Source organism: Coccinella septempunctata, chromosome 4 (genome assembly GCF_907165205.1).
Source record: "Coccinella septempunctata chromosome 4, icCocSept1.1, whole genome shotgun sequence".
NCBI lineage: Eukaryota > Metazoa > Arthropoda > Insecta > Coleoptera > Coccinellidae > Coccinella > Coccinella septempunctata.
The window spans coordinates 35,110,317-35,129,069 of NC_058192.1; the positions used below are offsets into that span (position 1 = coordinate 35,110,317).

The window sequence follows — 18,753 nt, forward strand, 5'->3', positions numbered from 1 at the left end:
TGGCGAGTCACTGGCTCCAGTCTACAACCGTCGACCCAATAGGACAATTTTGGATTATTTTTGCCTATGTGAAGTACACAACACTTGCTGACATTCAGTGGCAACATCCAGGCAAGGCACCATTCCATGAGGATATCAAGGTCCCTCTGGAGGAGATCACCCTGTAGAAGAGGAAAGCCGTAGAGTTTAGTATCGTCAGCAAATGTAGAGATGAAGGACCGAATAAGTGGAGGCAAATCAGAAACATATAAAACAAAGAGGATGGGTCCCAACACTGATCCTTGCGGAACACCCGATGTAACCGGTTTCTCAGTGGTGGAATAAGCACCACCCACACGTACACGAAACCTGCGAAAGAAAAGACTTGAGCCAGCGCAACAGTCCTCCTCTAACACCCAGATGCTCCAACTTGGCGAGGAGACGCCTGTGAGGCACCTTATCGAACGCCCTAGAAAAATCCAAGTATATCACGTCAACAGGTGATCCAGAGTCCAAAGCCTTAGTCCATTCGGCAACGCACGAGAGGAGGTTCGTTGTTGTGGAGCGTTTTGGTACGAACCCGTGCTGAGATTTTGGGATCAACTCGTTATCCAAGCAGAATTGTTGCAAGTGGTCGCTTATGATCCTCTCCAGAACCTTAGAAACAGCAGAAAGTATACTTATGGGGCGATAGTTAGAGGGATCTAGTTTATCACCCTTTTTAAATATGGGAGTTATGGACGCATTGAGCCAGTCGGATGGAATACAGGATGAGTTGACAGATCTCGAGAACAGAATCTTCAAGGGAGGAGCGAAGGCTTCAGCACATTGTTTAAGCAGACGAGTGGTGATCCCATCAATACCCGGCGCGGTATCCACTCTCAAATCCAATAGATACTTCTTGATTATTTGTTGGGTAATCACGACGTCTGGTATGTCTGCAGCGATGCGGTCCACATTAGGAGTGGGAATAGAATCCATCGGCTCCACAGTAAAATTAGAAGCGAAGGTTTCGGATAGGACGTTAGCAGACTCGACGTAAGTGCCACACAATTTCCCTGATTGCTCCCTTACAGTGGAAATACCAACTTTTGAGTTGATTGAGGATCTCACATACTTGAATAGTCTCTTTTTATTTCCAGAATTGACCAGTTTTTCTTCGTAAGAGGATTTCGCATGATAAATAGACTTCGAAACGAAGTTTGAGAAAGATCGATGATTCTCATAATTCTCTACTGATCTGTTTCGAATGTATTTTCTCCACAAAGATTTCTTCTGTCTGACGAGGTGTAGAATACGCTCATTGATCCACGGTTTTAATGGGTGTGTTCGGACAATCCTTATCTGCTCGTTAGCTGAAACAGCCTCTCGTGTTTTGTTCAGAAATATGCTCCAAATCGTATCGATGTCTGAATCGCTCATGATGTTAGACCAGTCGATAGAATTGAGATGGGAAGAAACCCCATCGTAGTCGATAAATCTCAAAGTTTTCTCCTCCCTGAGATCACAGGAAGAAACGAGCATCTGAATTTCAGTTGTCAATACCAAGTGGTCAGATTTCCCCAAAGGTGGCAGATAATTTATTTCTGAGATGATATTTGGATCAGAAACTATAAAGAGATCAAGAAGTGAAGGAGTCTGACCGGATCTGTACCTAGTTGGTTGAGTCACGACTTGTTGGCAACCGGAACTGTGAACGAAGTCGGCATAAGGCAAGGAGGGCGAGTTCTGAGATGGCATCGCTGCAAGCGTCCAATCGACATCTGGACAATTAAAGTCACCAGTGATTAGAATATTCTGATATTTCTCCGAAGTTGTTGTAAGAAATCGCGCACACTCTGTATCAGACGAGCACGGATAGGGTCGATATATACATCCAATAAAGAGAGAGGAGTGTTGGTTGGAAATAACCATAAACAAATTATCTATACCCGGCCAATCGTTTTGCTGGATATCAATTTTGAAAAAATTAGTGATTGCTTCGTTGAGATATATGCATACTCCGTGATGACCAATAGTTTCCGTACTGTCGGCTCGATACAAAGAATACCCTGGTATAGAAATGACAGAGTCACTTATTGATGGCCTCAACCAAGTCTCTGAGATGAAAATTATGTATGGCTTGTGTATTTGGATGTAGATGAGAAGTTCACTATATTTAGAGGATATTGATTGCGCGTTTGTGTAAAGAACTGGCCAGATGCAGAGGTTATTCAGTTTTTTGAGTCGTGAGCACCAGGAGGCTGTCGTGGGCAAGCGACAATCGTAGGTTCATGATTAACATATTTGATAGTCAGATCCTTCTCACCTCGGTTCTGTCGGTCTTTGAGCTCCTGTCTTAATTCGGCATCAGACGCCATATCGTCAAGGCAGGCTCAGACAATGAAAGAGCGTTCTCTGCGACTCATCATCCAGTTCGAGATCACAGTCACAGTCACAGGCTGAGGTTTGACATGAAAGAATGTGAGTCAAACAATTTTCTTCCATTCGGGTAGCCATGATTTCTTGGGCTTTTGCATCCTTCTTTTCCCAGTCGGCGAATGCGGTCTGGGGTTTTGGGGTTAGGCCTGTGTCTATTTCAAAGAGTCCTTTGGATTTCAATATTATCTGGGTTTGGAATTTCCAGGTGGTCCAATTTTCTCCGGAAAACTTGATTGTAGACACTGCATGTGCATCTTGATCCATGACTGTATTTAACAATTTTACCTCAACCAGTCTTGGAAATATTCCAATTAATCAATCCTAGGAAGGTTCTGGGCCCATAACCTGTTAAGGTTTAAAGGTTTGAGGAAATGATCGTTGGAATAAAATTGAATCAGTATTTTTGAGGATTAACTATAATAAGAAACTTAAACTTCTGCAACACGTTCAGCTTACAACATAACCTACTCAGCTACTGTTTCTATGACTGACATAAGAGACCATAGACTTACATACTACCAATATACCAAATTGCATCATTGTTGCCAATAGTACATCAACACACCCCCTCAATGATACAATTTGAACATAAAATAAAAAATATCATTCACATAATATATGGTTGTTCCCTAACCTAACAATTTTATGAACTTCAAAAATTTGATCTTGGATAATGGTTTAGTAAACACATCAGCTAATTGCTCTTCAGTTTTTACATGTATTATATTAACTAAACCTGTATCAATTTTCTCCTTAATGAAATAATATTTAATATCAATATGTTTCAATCTTCTATTATTCTCAGGATTATTAGCAATTTTTATAGCAGACTGATTATCTTCAAATATTGGTATTGGATCATTCATGGAGAACAATTGAAAATCCATTAAAATTTTCTTCAACCAACATGCTTCACTTATAGCTACCGTTAGAGCAATATATAATAATAATAATAATAATAATAAAGCTTTATTTTACCCAACAGGAAAATCCCAATTATAGGGCAAAGAAATATATGTTACGTGTTACAGTTCAAAAAATTTACACCATAAAAATATAAGAAAGGAATTATAATTATAATATATACAAACATATGCAGCCTTTGCTCGGAAAAGACCCGAAACCGATACACGCGATATGAAATTCCAACATTCCACTCAACATAAACTCAAGTCCTCAATCTAACTAAACATATTCAACTCCAGTCTGTCAGCACTTCGACATATACTATAAACAGGGCACCGTTCGAATATATTTGTACGAGCCGTAGGTAGATAAAACACCTCTCTAGATCTCGTTACCAATCTTGGAACGTTCAAACTCATTTTGGAGAGCAAATATGGGCAGTCTATTCTGTAATTTAAAAGTCTTTGAGCAAACCTGGCACATTGCTCCTCACGCCTCGCAAGAAGGGATGATATCCTCATTTCACTCATAATAATTGACAAATCCGCCCCACGCTCAGGAAACCTTCCAGTACTCCTAAATGTTACATATTTGAAAAACTTTCTATGTATGCGCTCCAGTGGTACAAGGTGACAATTGTAGATGGGAAACCAGATCAAACTGGCATATTCTAGTTTACTGATCACGTATGTAAAGTACAAGCTTCTGAGAATCGATAGATCTTCAAATTCTGCAGTTGATCTGAGCACAAATCCCAATGTTCTGCTAGCCCTAGTACATATTTCTTCGATATGGGGAATGAAACTGAGCGTAGAGTCGAATAAGACTCCAAGATCATGAATCTGATCCTTTACATTTATCAGCTGTCCTGCCATATGATAGCCGAAAGTAAGTGGTTGCGATTTCCTCGTGAATGTGATGCTGAAACATTTTTCCATATTTAGTATCAACTTGTTACGCAAACACCATTCGTGCATATATTCCAGGCTTGATTGAAGGAGTAATTGATCCAAAGCATTAAGTATTCTTAGGTAGAGTTTTGAAGTCATCTGCGAACGCTAACACTGGACACTTCAGGGAAGTTAGAAGATCATTCATATAGATTATGAACAACAGTGGTCCCAAGTTGGATCCCTGCGGTACGCCACAAGAGAGAATATACTCAAATGATTTAAAACCGTTGTAAAACACATAATTGACTCTTCCCTTCAAATATGACCTCAGAAGTCTCACATATCCAGGACTCAGACCAAAAGATGACAGCTTCCTCAGGAGAATACCATGATCAACCGAATCGAAAGCTCGTGACAAATCAGTATTCCGATTATCAGTATTTATTCCGATTCGGTAGAAGAAATTGATACTGTATGCTGTTTATTACTAGCCCAACATATTGTGCAATTAAATAATTTGAAAACATAACCAGTAGTTGACTTCCTATCTACAACATCTCCACCCCAATCGGAATCGACATAACCAACAAGAACATCAGAATAACCATTAGGCCTGAGAATTAATTTTAGATACAATGTTCCCTTGACATAACGGAGAACTCTTTTTAAAGCTTTATACAAATAATCATTTGCCTTATCCTGAAATCTACTAAGTACATTTACACTTTCACATAAATCTGGTCTAGTACCTGACACTGCATAAATAAGACTTCCTATTATCTTTCTGTACTGTTCATTTAAATTGTGTGAATTTTCATTTTTCAACAAAGCAAAATAAAAATTTTGATCCATAGGTGTACTTATAGGGTTACAATCACTCATCTTATATTTTTCCAAAACTTGTTTCAAGTAGTCAGACTGATCAATTTCTATACAACCATGTTCTAAGTCATGTTTAACATTTATACCCAAATAATTAGAGACAAACCCCAAATCTTTCATTGAAAAATTATTGTTTAGAACAATTTTCAACTTTTCAACATCAGAATCATTTGTACCCATAATGAGTATATCATCAACATATAACAGAATATACAACTTACTCATGTTTGAAATTTTGTAATAGAGACAAAAATCACTCTGAGATCTAGCAAATCCTTAATTTTTTATGAAAACATCAAATTTGTTATTCAACATTTCGGAGATTTTCTAAGACCATAGATTGATTTATTCAATTTGCAAACAGTTGAGGAATTTTCTCTGTTTTTACCAGGTAAAGACATATATACCTCTTCTGTTATATTACCATGTAAGAAGGCACTTTGAACATCCATGTGTGATACACTTAAACCTAACTTAGCTGCTATGACCAACATTATTCTAAAAGTAGACAATTTGGCCACCGGAGCATAAATGTCATAAAGTTCATTTGCGCTGTCTTGCTGAAAACCATGAGCAACTAAACGAGCTTTATATTTGCCATCACTTTTGATTTTGAACACCCATTTACTTTCTAACACTTTTTTATCAACAGGCCATGACACTTCACTCCACACGTCATTTTTAAGTAACACATTGAGTTCATCTTCGATTGCTGCTTCCCATTTGTGTGCTTCTGTACCAGAGACTGCCTCTTTCAATGACAATGGTTCTTCCAGTGCGGTGAAAAAACTGATTTCATAATCGTTCATCCAGGCAGGTTTCTTTAACATTCTGCCACTTCTTCCTACAATAGGGTTACTAGTTTCTGGAGTATCTTCTCCCTCTACCAAACTTTCTTCCTCTGTAGAAGCATATCGTTCTTCTACAGATTCAAACGCATGTTGAATGCTTTGTGAATTAGGCATTTCTTCATTTTCTTGATTAGATTCTTCAACTATAGGTTTTTCTTCAGAATCTAAGTCCAATATAATGACTTTTTCACTGACTTTTCCACTTGTTTTCCAATTTTCTGGTATAATGATCAAATCTCTATGAATCTCAACTTTATTGATATCAGGAAAGTAAACTCTATATCCCTTAACTTCTTCACCATAGCCTACTAATATCCCTTTCTTACTCTTTGGATCCAATTTTTGTCTCTTTTCCTTGGGAATATGTGTAGCAACTTGGGTACCAAATATTTTTAGTAATGAAATATCAAAATCTTTTCCATACCATAGTTTATAAGGGGTTTTATTAGTATTTCTTCCTAGTCCTACTCTATTCATGACAAATGCAGTGGTGTTGATTGCTTCAGCCCAATATTTCTTGTCCAAGTTCTTACAATGAAGCATAGTGCGAGCTGCTTCGACTAGAGTTCTATTTTCCCTCACTGCACGACCATTTTGTTGTGGGGTGTAAACACAAGATTTTTCATGTCTGATTCCATGTTTCATCAACATTTCATCCAATTCTCTGTTGACAAATTCTAGGCCATTGTCTGTTCTTAAAGTTCTGACTTTAAAACCAGTTTGATTTTCTACAAATTTCAAATAAATCTCAATTTTATGTTTTGTTTCAGACTTGTTTTTCAAGAAATAAATTGTTCTGAAGTTTGAGAAATAATCTTTTAACAGCAAAAAATACCTTGCTCCTCCTATTGATTCTGTCTCAAACGGTCCGCACAAGTCAGCATGGATAAGCATTCCTATTTTTGAAGCTTTAGATTCACTTTTATTAAACTTCAATCAACAATGCAGCCATGACAAAAATTTTCTTTTTCTATAAATTCTATATTATTAGTTTTCAATATCTTTTTCACGAGATCGAAATTCATATGTGCCAATTTATAATGCCAATCAGTTAAGCTTTCAGCAACATTACAATATGACTTATCATCTGTAGGTTTCGATCTGAACTGCATTTTGAAAAATTTGTTTTGTCTGGTGGCTACTGCCAAAATTGAACTTTTTTGGTCAATAATTCTGCTCTTATTCATGTCTGGATTGAGAATATAACCTTTATCTAATGCTTTTCCTACAGAAAATAAGTTAATTTTAAATTCTGGAATGTACAGTACCTTATTGAGCTCAGTTGTAATCCATTCTTTTTCATTCCAGGCTTCAAGTATTATTCTTCCCATTCCTTCAACCTTGACAATTGAACCATCTCCCATTTCCACCATTTTGGAGACTGAAGTGTCTATGTGTTCGAATTGTTTTATGTCGAAACACATATGGTCGCTCGCCCCACTGTCCATGCACCAGTAGGTACTCTTGAATCCAGCATTACCTGCCAATGCACCCATTTTCGTTGTCATCAAGGCATTTGATGATCTCTCCCCAGAACGTGAATTATTTTCTTCCTTCCTTTTCTTGAACCAGCAAGCAGTTAAAGTATGTCCATGTTTTTTGCAGTAATTACAGAATTTTCCTTTTTTTCCACTGTTACCTGCATCAGGACAAAATTTTCGAAAGTGGCCAACCTTGTTACAAGTGAAACATTTCATTGGTTTTTGAGTGGTCTTTCCTGCAGCTAAGGCCACTGATTGTTCGCTTTGTTTGATTCTCTCTTCTTCTATTAACAATCTCGAAGTGAGTTCTTTTAGATTTTGCTTGTCAACGGGTGTTGACTCCCAAGCACTGACGTGCTTGTGTTTCAGATTTTCTGGCAAAGTCATCAATATTTTGGTTATAACCATTTTGTCGCTTAGTATTTCTCCCAAATGCTTCAGGTTTACTTTGATTTCCTCAAGTTGCGATATGAATTGGGATAGCCTAGTTGCACACACACCGATTTTGGACGGTCCGGAATAAAATCGGCCGATATTTTATCGGTAGCAGTTGCTAGCACACTACCCGGATTTTTACCGTCCAAACGATCAGCCAACTAAAGTCGACTGAAATGGTCGGTAAAAAACATTGAACTCAAGAAAGAACTCCATCTTGAGTTCAATGGTAAACAATCGGTGCTTGTACAAACGTGTACTTAGTCACGTACGCCACTACATCCCGATATTGCCGGTATTGGACGGTTTCTCACCGGCATTTTACCGTCACCGATCAGTGGTCGGCGTATGTGCAAGGTCCCGTTCCCACACGTGGTTCACTATTGGAATATCGGTGTGTGTGCAACTAGGCTTACATACACTGCCATTTTTATATTCGAGATTGAAAAACCTTTGTTGCAGCAAATGAACGCTCACTTGGGATTTATGTTCGTAGACACACATCAATTTTTCCCACATTTCTGCTGAGGTTTGACATGAAAGAATGTGAGTCAAACAATTTTCTTCCATTCGGGTAGCCATGATTTCTTGGGCTTTTGCATCCTTCTTTTCCCAGTCGGCGAATGCGGTCTGGGGTTTTGGGGTTAGGCCTGTGTCTATTTCAAAGAGTCCTTTGGATTTCAATATTATCTGGGTTTGGAATTTCCAGGTGGTCCAATTTTCTCCGGAAAACTTGATTGTAGACACTGCATGTGCATCCTGATCCATGACTGTATTTAACAATTTTACCTCAACCAGTCTTGGAAATATTCCAATTAATCAATCCTAGGAAGGTTCTGGGCCCATAACCTGTTAAGGTTTAAAGGTTTAAGGAAATGATCGTTGGAATAAAATTGAATCAGTATTTTTGAGGATTAACTATAATAAGAAACTTAAACTTCTGCAACACGTTCAGCTTACAACATAACCTACTCAGCTACTGTTTTTATGACTGACATAAGAGACCATAGACTTACATACTACCAATATACCAAATTGCATCATTGTTGCCAATAGTACATCAACAATTATTATATTATAAAGGGGGTCAAAATTAACATTTGCTAACACGGCCATACTGACTATTGAAACGTCCTCGTTTCACTTATCTTAATAACAAACAACATTGTTAAAGAGAACTTGTAAACATAAAACAATTTAATCTTGTGTACATGGCTCTGTTTGATGCGCTGGCTCGCGCTGCGGCATTATTATAGGTGGAAAAAAGAGCCAAGCGAGAAAAAACCACCACCGCTTACATGCTCATAAGTTGAATATAAATTAGAACTGAATAGCCAAGAATGAAAGAAAATCAAACCTTGCTAACCAAAAGAAACTCTTATCAGACTATAGCATTGCTCAGAGGTATACCACACAGGACTTCGCCTAAGTCACGGGCATGCGTGTCAATACTACAGTTCAGATAAAATAAAAGCGAAACCAAAAACAATAAAGTGTAAATTATCATGATCTACCATAGCATTGCTCAGAGGTATACCACACAGGACTTCGCCTAAGTCACGGGCATGCGTGTCAATACTACGGTTCAGATAAAATAAAAGCAAAACTAAAAACAATAAACTGTAACACCTGTTACACCAGAAAACAAAAATAAGCGAACCTCCCTGGTCTTCGCAATGACATTAAAACCATTTAAAGAAGCTAATATCTCAAGGCTATTAAGTTCTGAGCATATTAATTCAACTCAAATCGTATTAAACGGTATTAGCTTTTGTAGTGCAATGATAGATACAAACATTAAACAGTTAACATTTTCACAGTTTTTGTTAGATACACTGTCACATTGAAAATTTCACAATTCACAAGGATCTTCAGGCCAAATTCTTAATTGTTCCTGGCCTGCCGTGGTCGTTCTATTCTGGCCGCCTATCCTTTTCAGTACATATCGATCATTCGGTAAGACAGCCTTGATTTCAAAAGGTCCAATAAATTTTTGCTTCAATTTTCCTTCATTCGATAGAGGAACTGATTAACATCAATCGTTAACCTAGACTGATGTTCGAGACCTGCCAACGTTATACTCTACTCCTGGATTGCTCAACGGGAACATTTCACATTCTTGAGAGCGCTTGTCTTGTGTGAATATTCATAAGAATTTACGTACAAAACACATCAAACCTTTGCAATTGGTTTTGATTTTCCTGAAACATAACAAAGCGCCAGTATCTTATTTTCACTAGGTATGTTCCGACTAAGTTAGTCGACATGCTTGAAAATTTTTGTTATTTGACAATATTCGATTTATTCAATACGTTACTAATCGCTCGTCCAATCCTGACAAGTCTAGATTCAGATCCAATGTGCTAATTGATTTTTACGAACACTGGGTAACTAAAGTTTGACTGAATTTGTTTCTTTCTTTTTCTTAACAAAATAAAAATCTTCAGTTTGTCTCTTTCTATTACAGAAATTACATTCAAATCTGTTTTTTTTTCTGGATCAGAATTAAAACAAAGTTTCCTCACAACCAAACTTTTTATGCCCAAATTTTCCACAGTTCCTACAATTCCCATGAAAGATTTTGTCTGATTCTGGTTTCAGTAGCTGTTTCATTTTACTAGTTTTCTACTATTATCTGAGACTAATATGGAGCGTCGGAATCCTATGAAGAAGGCAATTTCAGCTGCTGCATTTTATTCTTAGGTTCTTGCAATAATACTCTATTCTTAACTTCTATATTAGTGATATCATGTGCTATCAAGCTCAACACTATTTCCCACGGAAACTTTAGTAAACTCTTAACTAAAATTTGAACTACTTATCAACATGCTAGCTTTAAGCCTCGTTCCTTTCTCAGGGAACGCCATAGCGTTCATAGCCATAGCGTAGCATAGAAAATATTGACCAATTTCTAACAATCGGTTTCCAATTTTGATAAAATTTGGCTGCACGGCCTTTCAGGGCTTGCCCAGCTTTTAATACTACAACAGTATCGAACATACCTGTTTCGAGTTTAATTCGATCTACTTCCTCAATCCACTCCTTGGTAGAAAAGGGTGTATCGTCGGGGTCAAACTGGGCTAACGACAATTGTGCGGTCACCACGTGGTCAGTGTCGTTCCTTGAACTAGACATGTTGGCTAGCAGCTCTATCATCTTCATTTGAAGTTGGGCCTGGTTCTCCATTATCGGCATTACCGAAATGGCTTCACTTTCTTGGGGAGCTTTGTTGAGATTTTGCTGATCCATTTTGGCTTACTCTTGTAGATTCTCACAAAACCCAAACGATTTTCACTCACACAATAGGGTCCTCAATTTCTTCTTTCGAAAGAAGAAATTTAATCGCACTTCTGATGTAAGAAATAAAAACGCAAGTTGTATCGTGGGCGAAAGCTTTTATTTACAAAGTAAAAATGGCGGACGGTTATCTCGCACGTGGCGGTGCTCTAACAAAGGATCAGGTAAAAAGCCTACCACTCGGCAAGGAAGCTCGGGTAATTCTTTCTTAGACCTATGCGTAGAGAAAGCAGGTTACATAGAAGCACAGGGTGCACAGAGCATGGGTTCTATACTCTTATTCTTCCTTTGACATTCATCATCGGACATTATCATTATATTATAAAGGGGGTCAAAATTAACATTTGCTAACATATACATATATATATATATATATATATATATATATTAGACTGATTCAAAAAAATCGACTTTCTTTTTTTTTCGAGAAACACACCCCTTATTATCTTCAGGGCACTGAAAAATGACGTCTGTGAAAATATTAGTCAAAAATCTTATTATTTAGAGGTCGCTCATCGAGGATTTCTATTTTCCCTACTAATAGCAGGGGAAAAAAATTTATTTCTAGTTGAAAAATTGCAGTTCGCAAACCAGTGGACGGATTTCATTGAGCGATATATTTTTATGTAGGGAGTTAGGTGCTCTACAAAAACTGCCACTTACAATTTTTCCATAAAACGGCTTTTCGAAAAGTTATTAGAGCTTGAAATTAAATTTTTGTCGAAGTATCTCTTTTTACTCGGATATCGGGGAGAAATTATTGGAATTTACTTTGAAAATCAGGAAATCTTTCTCGAAAGTTACAATTGATATGATTTTATTTAGATTTAAATCATTTATGACATCCCCAAATTGTCAACCTCAACAATTGTTAGGGTGTTAGTGTTTCATACTCTTCAGAATCAAATTATTTAGCATCTCTTATTTCTCATTCACTTGGGTCAGAAAGAATGATTGGTTTTGTGCGCTCTTTCAGATTAGTGTTTGATCTTAAACTCGGTACTTGTCTTCAGTTTCATCCATTATACAATTTTGTGTATTCATTATTTTTGCAAACCCAAAATGGCCGCATTCACAAAATTCTCGCTATATGATTTCATTGGAGAAGACATTATGTAGTGAAAGTAACATATAGATGATAGGATCTTTCTGTTGTTAACAATTCAGCGGATCGAGTTATCGGTTTAATTGAAGAATGCAATAACTACTAAAAGAAGAATGAAGAATAAACAGTTACAGTTTCTTTTACAATTGATAAACGAACATCGTCATCGTTTTCCGGATTGCAACAAAAAAAATTGAAATTATCTGTTTAGAACATATTATGTATTATAGATGTTGAATATACCAACACCAATATTATTTTTCACAACCGAATAAATGCTTTCTATATGCGACTTATTTCTAATATCATTAGACCTACCAATCCCACAAATATCGAGACATTTGTTGAAAAATTGATAGTTCACTACCTATTTTGTGACAGCGGCTATTTTGGATTTATAAAAATAATGAATACACAAAATTGCATTATGACTGAAACTGAAGACAAGTACTGGGTTTAAGAACAAACACTAATCATTCTTTCTGACCCAAGTGAATGAGAAATAATAGATGCTGAATAATTTGATTCTGAAGAGTATAAATTTCTAACTCTCTAACAATTGTTGAGGTTGACTATTTTAGGATGTCATAAATTATTTGAATCTACATAGAATCATATTAATTGTATCTTTCCAGAACTATATTCTGATTCTCAAAGTAAATTCCAATAATTTCTCCCCAATATCCGAGTAAAAACAGCTACTTCGACAAAAATTTCATTTCAAGCTCTAATAACTTTTCGAAAAGCCGTTTTATGGAAAAATTATATGAGACAGTTTTTGTAGAGCACCTAACTCCCTACATAAAAATATATCGCTCAATGGAATCCGTCCATTGGTTTGCGAACTGGAATTTTTTAACTAGAAATACACTTTTTTCCCCTGCTATTAGTAGGGAAAATAGAAATCCTCGATGAGCGACCTCTAAATAATAAGATTTTTGACTAATATTTCCACAGACGTCATTTTTCAGTGCCCTGAAGATAATAAGGGGTGTGTTCCTCGAAAAAAAAGAAAGTAGATTTTTTTGAATCAGTCTAATATATATATATATATATATATATATATATATATATATATATATATATATATAGTTTGAAATCTTGTTTTTGAAATTTTTTGTGCTATACTCATATAATCTCATTGCTGATTAGACCAAATTTTCAGACAATGTGCCAGCAACTCTTGTGGTTCAAAGATCCACTGCCGCAGTGTCTACTCAATCAACACCTATTGCCAGAGGGCTTCCACATGAAAATACACAGAACAATGTTTTTATCAATGACCCTGTACCATCTAATATGCCACCCCGTGCACCACCAAGTGAGTAATTTCAGGTTATCAATATTTCACAGATGAAATAAACATTTGAGGCCAAATTTCCAAATGTTACCATTATCGAAGGAGAGCGAAATTTTGTCATTTTAATATAGTGCGTTTGTTTTTTGTTGGTGTTCAAATGTCTGTTTTTTTAAATTCTGTCAAATGGTCATATGATAGAGTTGGACTCATTGATGAACAATTCGATGCGCCCTCCAATTGCCAGATTCTGTGTAACTCAAGAATGGAAAAACCTTGGTCCTTGAATTTTTCAGAATGTGCTAGAGTTTGAATGAATGGACAAAATCCTTCCGTTGGTTGCGGATTTACAGTCTTCTGATTTTTTCAATATTTGAAGAATTCCGTGTGAATTGGAAGCTCTGTAACTAGTTGTAATATGTTGGTGTTCATATCAACATATCGTGCAAAATTTCGTGGTGATCTCTAGAAAAGAAGCCAAGAAGTGTTGTAGGAGTCCCGTATCTGGATGGATGACCACTTTGGTTATGAATAGGGGACTGCACCCCGAGTAGACTGAAAAGAAGAATTTTCGAAAAAAAAAATGTGTGTATTGAAGCTGGAATTCTGCTGAACAAATTGAACATTATTCTCCGCTATCGATGAGTTGAACCGGTCGTATCAATCCCTGTCTGTGATCGGTGCTAACTTCTGTCGGTCATGTCAACTGACGTGGATTCGTGTATATTTGCGTCAAAACTAAAACATTTTCAAGAGGTTTTTAAGTTTTCCGATTTTGCTCCCGGGTCGAGAGTCGTCGCTGCTTAAACTCCTGTTATACGTTTTGTTTGGCATTTTTCGCGGTGCTAGACGTGTAGCGGTTTACGAAGAGATGGGGATTTCCCAAACCTCTAAATGACCTGGTTTTCCTCTCTTGCCTCTCTCACTCGGTGCTTACGAAATATATTCCAACTAGTAAGCCCATAGATCTACCTGGTAGATAGATTCACCTTTAAAGGCTGATTTGCCGTTCGTACATAGTCGCATTTCGACCGTTGCTCGGGTCTACGGCCCTCGCGATTCGTCCTTTTATAATAGGTCCTTTCGTTTGCATAAAAGTGTAGCATTTTTCTACACTCGCTTTGATATACAACAGTGTAGAGGAAGTGTAGTTTATCCACACATAGTCAAAAGGAGATGTAGATAAACTAAACTTCCTCTACACTGGTGTAAATTCAATCAGCAAACGAGTACTAAAATCGAGTGTAGAAAAGTGCTACACTTTTTATGCAAACGAAAGGACCTTCTATCTAAGGCCAAAAACGTTATTCTATGAGTCCGATCGATTTGAAGCATCCCGTTCTGTGATCGCTTGTCACACATTTTTGAGTTACTTGTGATAAGTTTGGGAGAATGAGATATAGAACTTATAGTCGCGTATAAGTTCAAAATTACTAATACTCTTCAAAACACCGCGCATCATTTCCCGAAATCGACCATTTTTCGAAAACATTTTTGAATTATTTCTGATACGACACAGGTCTCTTCGGAAAGCGCATTTTTCATCTACGCGAGCCCGCCTCTGCTCAACTCTTGGGACGCGCCTTTGGCGCGTCATATAACTTTCAGCGATGCCCTTCGGTCATCGGTCATAGAACGATGCTGAACAATGTTCCGCATAATATTTAAGTATACCGGCTAGTAAGCCCGTAGATTCGCCTAGGCCGTGTCAGGGGCGTGCGGCCCTCGTGGTTCGCCTCGATCGTTCATTAAGAGATGCCCTTCGAGCGTCGGCCTTCTCCTTTTAGTATATAGACTAGTAAGCCTAGCGATCTACCATTACGGTGGATCCAACTTTTAACACCAAATCAATAAAAATCATAAGTGAAAAAAAAATCGACCCGAATTATACACCGTAGTGTTGTTTCCTCCTGGTCGTCCAGTTTCCAGAACGACTATTCCACCACGGTCACAACCGTATGTCTGATATCAATGCTGCAGTCTCTTAATTTTTTCCCGTATTTAGAATAGGATGCCGAAGCAAATGATAAGCTATATGCAAGGAGATTATGGTTTATAATCCTTGATTTCAAAAAACGTTTTTTGTTTATTTATAGTTGAAGGATTTCTATCCCCGGAGAAATATCAGTTCAAAATAGCCAACCAGGTAAATTGATGGATAAAGTAAATAGAGAGATGAATAATAGTTATTTATACAACAAGTGAGTTAATTGAACATTTATCACGTGTTATATGTACAAAATTTCATTCCATTTTGTTCAGGATTCAAATTTAAGAAGATATCTTCCTTGTATTTTTTCGAATGTGTTGAACGGCTGGGCAATAAAATTTATAGACGAATGAATGTATCACATTTATTCAGAAACATTTTCATTTCTTTCTAGAGCTCTAACTTCAAGGATCAAAATAAACTGGTTTTCTCTTCATAAACTTTTTAGGGTTTTCACTCCCAATCTCTGAAACAAAATCAATTAAAAATGAAATCAACGATTTGCTCCTGCGTAAATTCTTGCACTAATTTGTCAGGAGCAAATTAACTAGAAAAAATTGTTGCCTGACAATGAACTCAAAATAAATAACGTTGAAATTATAATTCTGTAACGTTTCGGAGTCTATATCAGACTCCTTCATCAGACGAAAAATCTATTTTTTAGAAAATCTTCTGAGTTGTGGCTTTTGTTTGACATTAATTGTCAACACACAGAAACAGAGACTGCAAAGAAACGTTGATTCATTTAATTTTGAAATTACCGGATGACAGTTCCTTCTTTAGTAAATTGATCCCAATATGATCTATTCCTACCGAACAATTTGATCATTGATCATATGATCAATAGATCATATTTGGATCAATTTACTAAAGAAGGAACTGTCATCCGGTAATTTCAAAATTAAATGAATCAACGTTTCTTTGCAGTCTCTGTTTCTGTGTGTTGACAATTAATGTCAAACAAAAGACACAACTCAGAAGATTTTCTAAAAAATGGATTTTTCGTCTGATGAAGGAGTCTGATATAGACTCCTAAACGTTACAGTATTATAATTTCAACGTTATTTATTTTGAGTTCATTGTCAGGCAACAATTTTTTCTAGTTAATTTGCTCCTGACAAATTAGTGCAAGAATTTACGCAGGGGCAAATCGTTGATTTCATTTTTAATTGATTTTGTTTCAGAGATTGGGAGGGAAAACCCTAAAAAGTTTATGAAGAGATGCAGAATCCTCCCAGAATAAATTTCAATCGATATCCAAACTGGTTTTCTGTCTACGGTTGAGGGCATGTTCGTATTTTTGCTTTTGAAAAATTAAAATGTCAAGAAAATTTATCTCCCCGTGCACCCATTCCACGAATTTTCTTGGATGGCCATTTTAAATGTAGAAAAAAAAATGGAGCATGAGTTCCATCGTAAATAGAATATCAGTTCATGTTGATCGTTGGAGGTGGGGTACTAGGGCTGTCGGAATGAAACAAAATCTTTTTGATTATGTACATCTGATACATTCCTCTATCCATCAATTTTATTGGCCGGCCATTTTGATCTTGAAAAATGAGGAATATGCACTTCATCGTAGACTGAATAGTTCATTTAGATTATCGGATGTCTATAGTTGGGGAGCCGAAGAGGGAAATTCGGGATTCACTCAAGCGTGTCATATTTATATAAGGGGACATACCTTGGACCCTGTAGAGTTCCTCTACCAAAAATTAGACCTGTATATGTAATATATATGATAGGGCAAATTTTCTAGGACAGCCTGTCAGAAAAGTAAAAAAAAAATCGATCATTGTACTTACTCGAGCGTGTTTGATTAAGATATATGTGGTTAATTACATGTTAAAAAGTATATATCCTCTTAATCTGACAATTTAAGCGTGTCGAAAATGTGTGGGAGGGCGCCAGAGTTGCAAAAAAAAACCTCACGTGTACATTCTCGAGCGCCGTGGCGTTTTTTCTTATTTTGAAGCTAATGATTCAAGAATAAGGGAAAAAATGTAATCTGACAGTTTTAGCAAGCCGAAACAATCAAAATTGGCCATAAATGTCACAAAAAACAGTTTTTTTTCAATTATCTCCTTCCCTGGGCTTCAAATCTTTTTCGCATTCATTATGAAAGTTGTAAAGCATAACATTTTCTACAAATTTTGTCCCAAGCAATTTTTTTTACGTTCAAACGTTTTTGACATATATGGCGATTAATGCTGAAGCGAAAATTGACTCGTTGGAAAATGGTACATTCTGAGGTTCAGTCAGAGACAACACTAAAATTTTCGTGAATATTTCGAAATTGTCATTTTGACAATTGGATGAATGTAGATAAGACTGGGATTCTACATTGACCTTGCCCTTTCGCATGTGTGGCTAAGCTCCTCACCCTTATCGCCCTCTATCTTGAGAACCGTTAAGAGTATGCAAAATTGCTTCAGACAAAATTTGTGTAGAATTTTATTATCTGCAACTTTCAGAATGAATAGAAAAACGATTAGAGATACAGGCACGGAAATATTCGAAAAAAAAAAGCATTTTTATCATCTTCAAATTGTCAGATTAAGAAACCAACCCCCTGATTAGTGTCAGATTAATGAGTCAACACGTCTACAACAAAAAAAAAACGAGCTTAACCATCTGTATGAAAATCTGACAGGCTCGAGTATGTACAAGTAACGATTTTTTTTACATTTTCAAAGGACCGCTGTGACCTTGCGCCACGTCCAAATTGTCAGTCCCTTGAAAAGTAGCTTCCTTTGGGTCCAATTAACATAACCTCCAAAAATCTGACACGCTGGAATTTTTTTTTACAATTTTCAACTCTTCAGTACGGCCAGTTTCACCGCGCGAACTGTCAGAGAAGCATGAATTCATTATCAGAGACACGTAGGGCATATATAGTATCTTAATCTGACACGCTCGAGTATGTACATCTGACGATTTTTTTTTACATCTTTGAGACCCTGCAGACGCTTTCCCCACCGCTGAAAGTGCAAACATCGTAAAACTTTTTTTCTTTCTACCATCTAATCTTTAAAATCCACTAGGTCTCCACGACGCTCGAGTAAATCCCGATTTAGCATCGTCGGCTCCCCAACTACTAGTATGAAGAAAAAATTCTTCAGGAGTAGGAATCCTCAAAACATTCTGAATAGAAACAAAAGAAAAACGTTAAATGAAATAATGAAATCAAGGATTATAAAATATAATAGGAATAAT

At 36.7% G+C, this 18,753-nt stretch overlaps 1 protein-coding gene across 6 annotated transcripts in view; it reads left to right on the top strand.

Annotated features, from left to right (window-relative positions):
* Positions 1 to 18,753, top strand: part of LOC123311813 (histone deacetylase complex subunit SAP130) — a 167,037-nt gene that overhangs the window by 87,325 nt on the left and 60,959 nt on the right. For 5 of the 6 annotated variants that reach the window (XM_044895915.1, XM_044895914.1, XM_044895911.1 and 2 more), the window contains one exon: positions 13,416 to 13,571. The exons of the other annotated variant lie outside the window; for it this stretch is intronic. In XM_044895915.1, the coding sequence (XP_044751850.1) occupies positions 13,416 to 13,571 (156 nt within the window). The remainder of the gene's footprint in view (positions 1 to 13,415; positions 13,572 to 18,753) is intronic. 6 annotated transcript variants of the gene reach the window in all.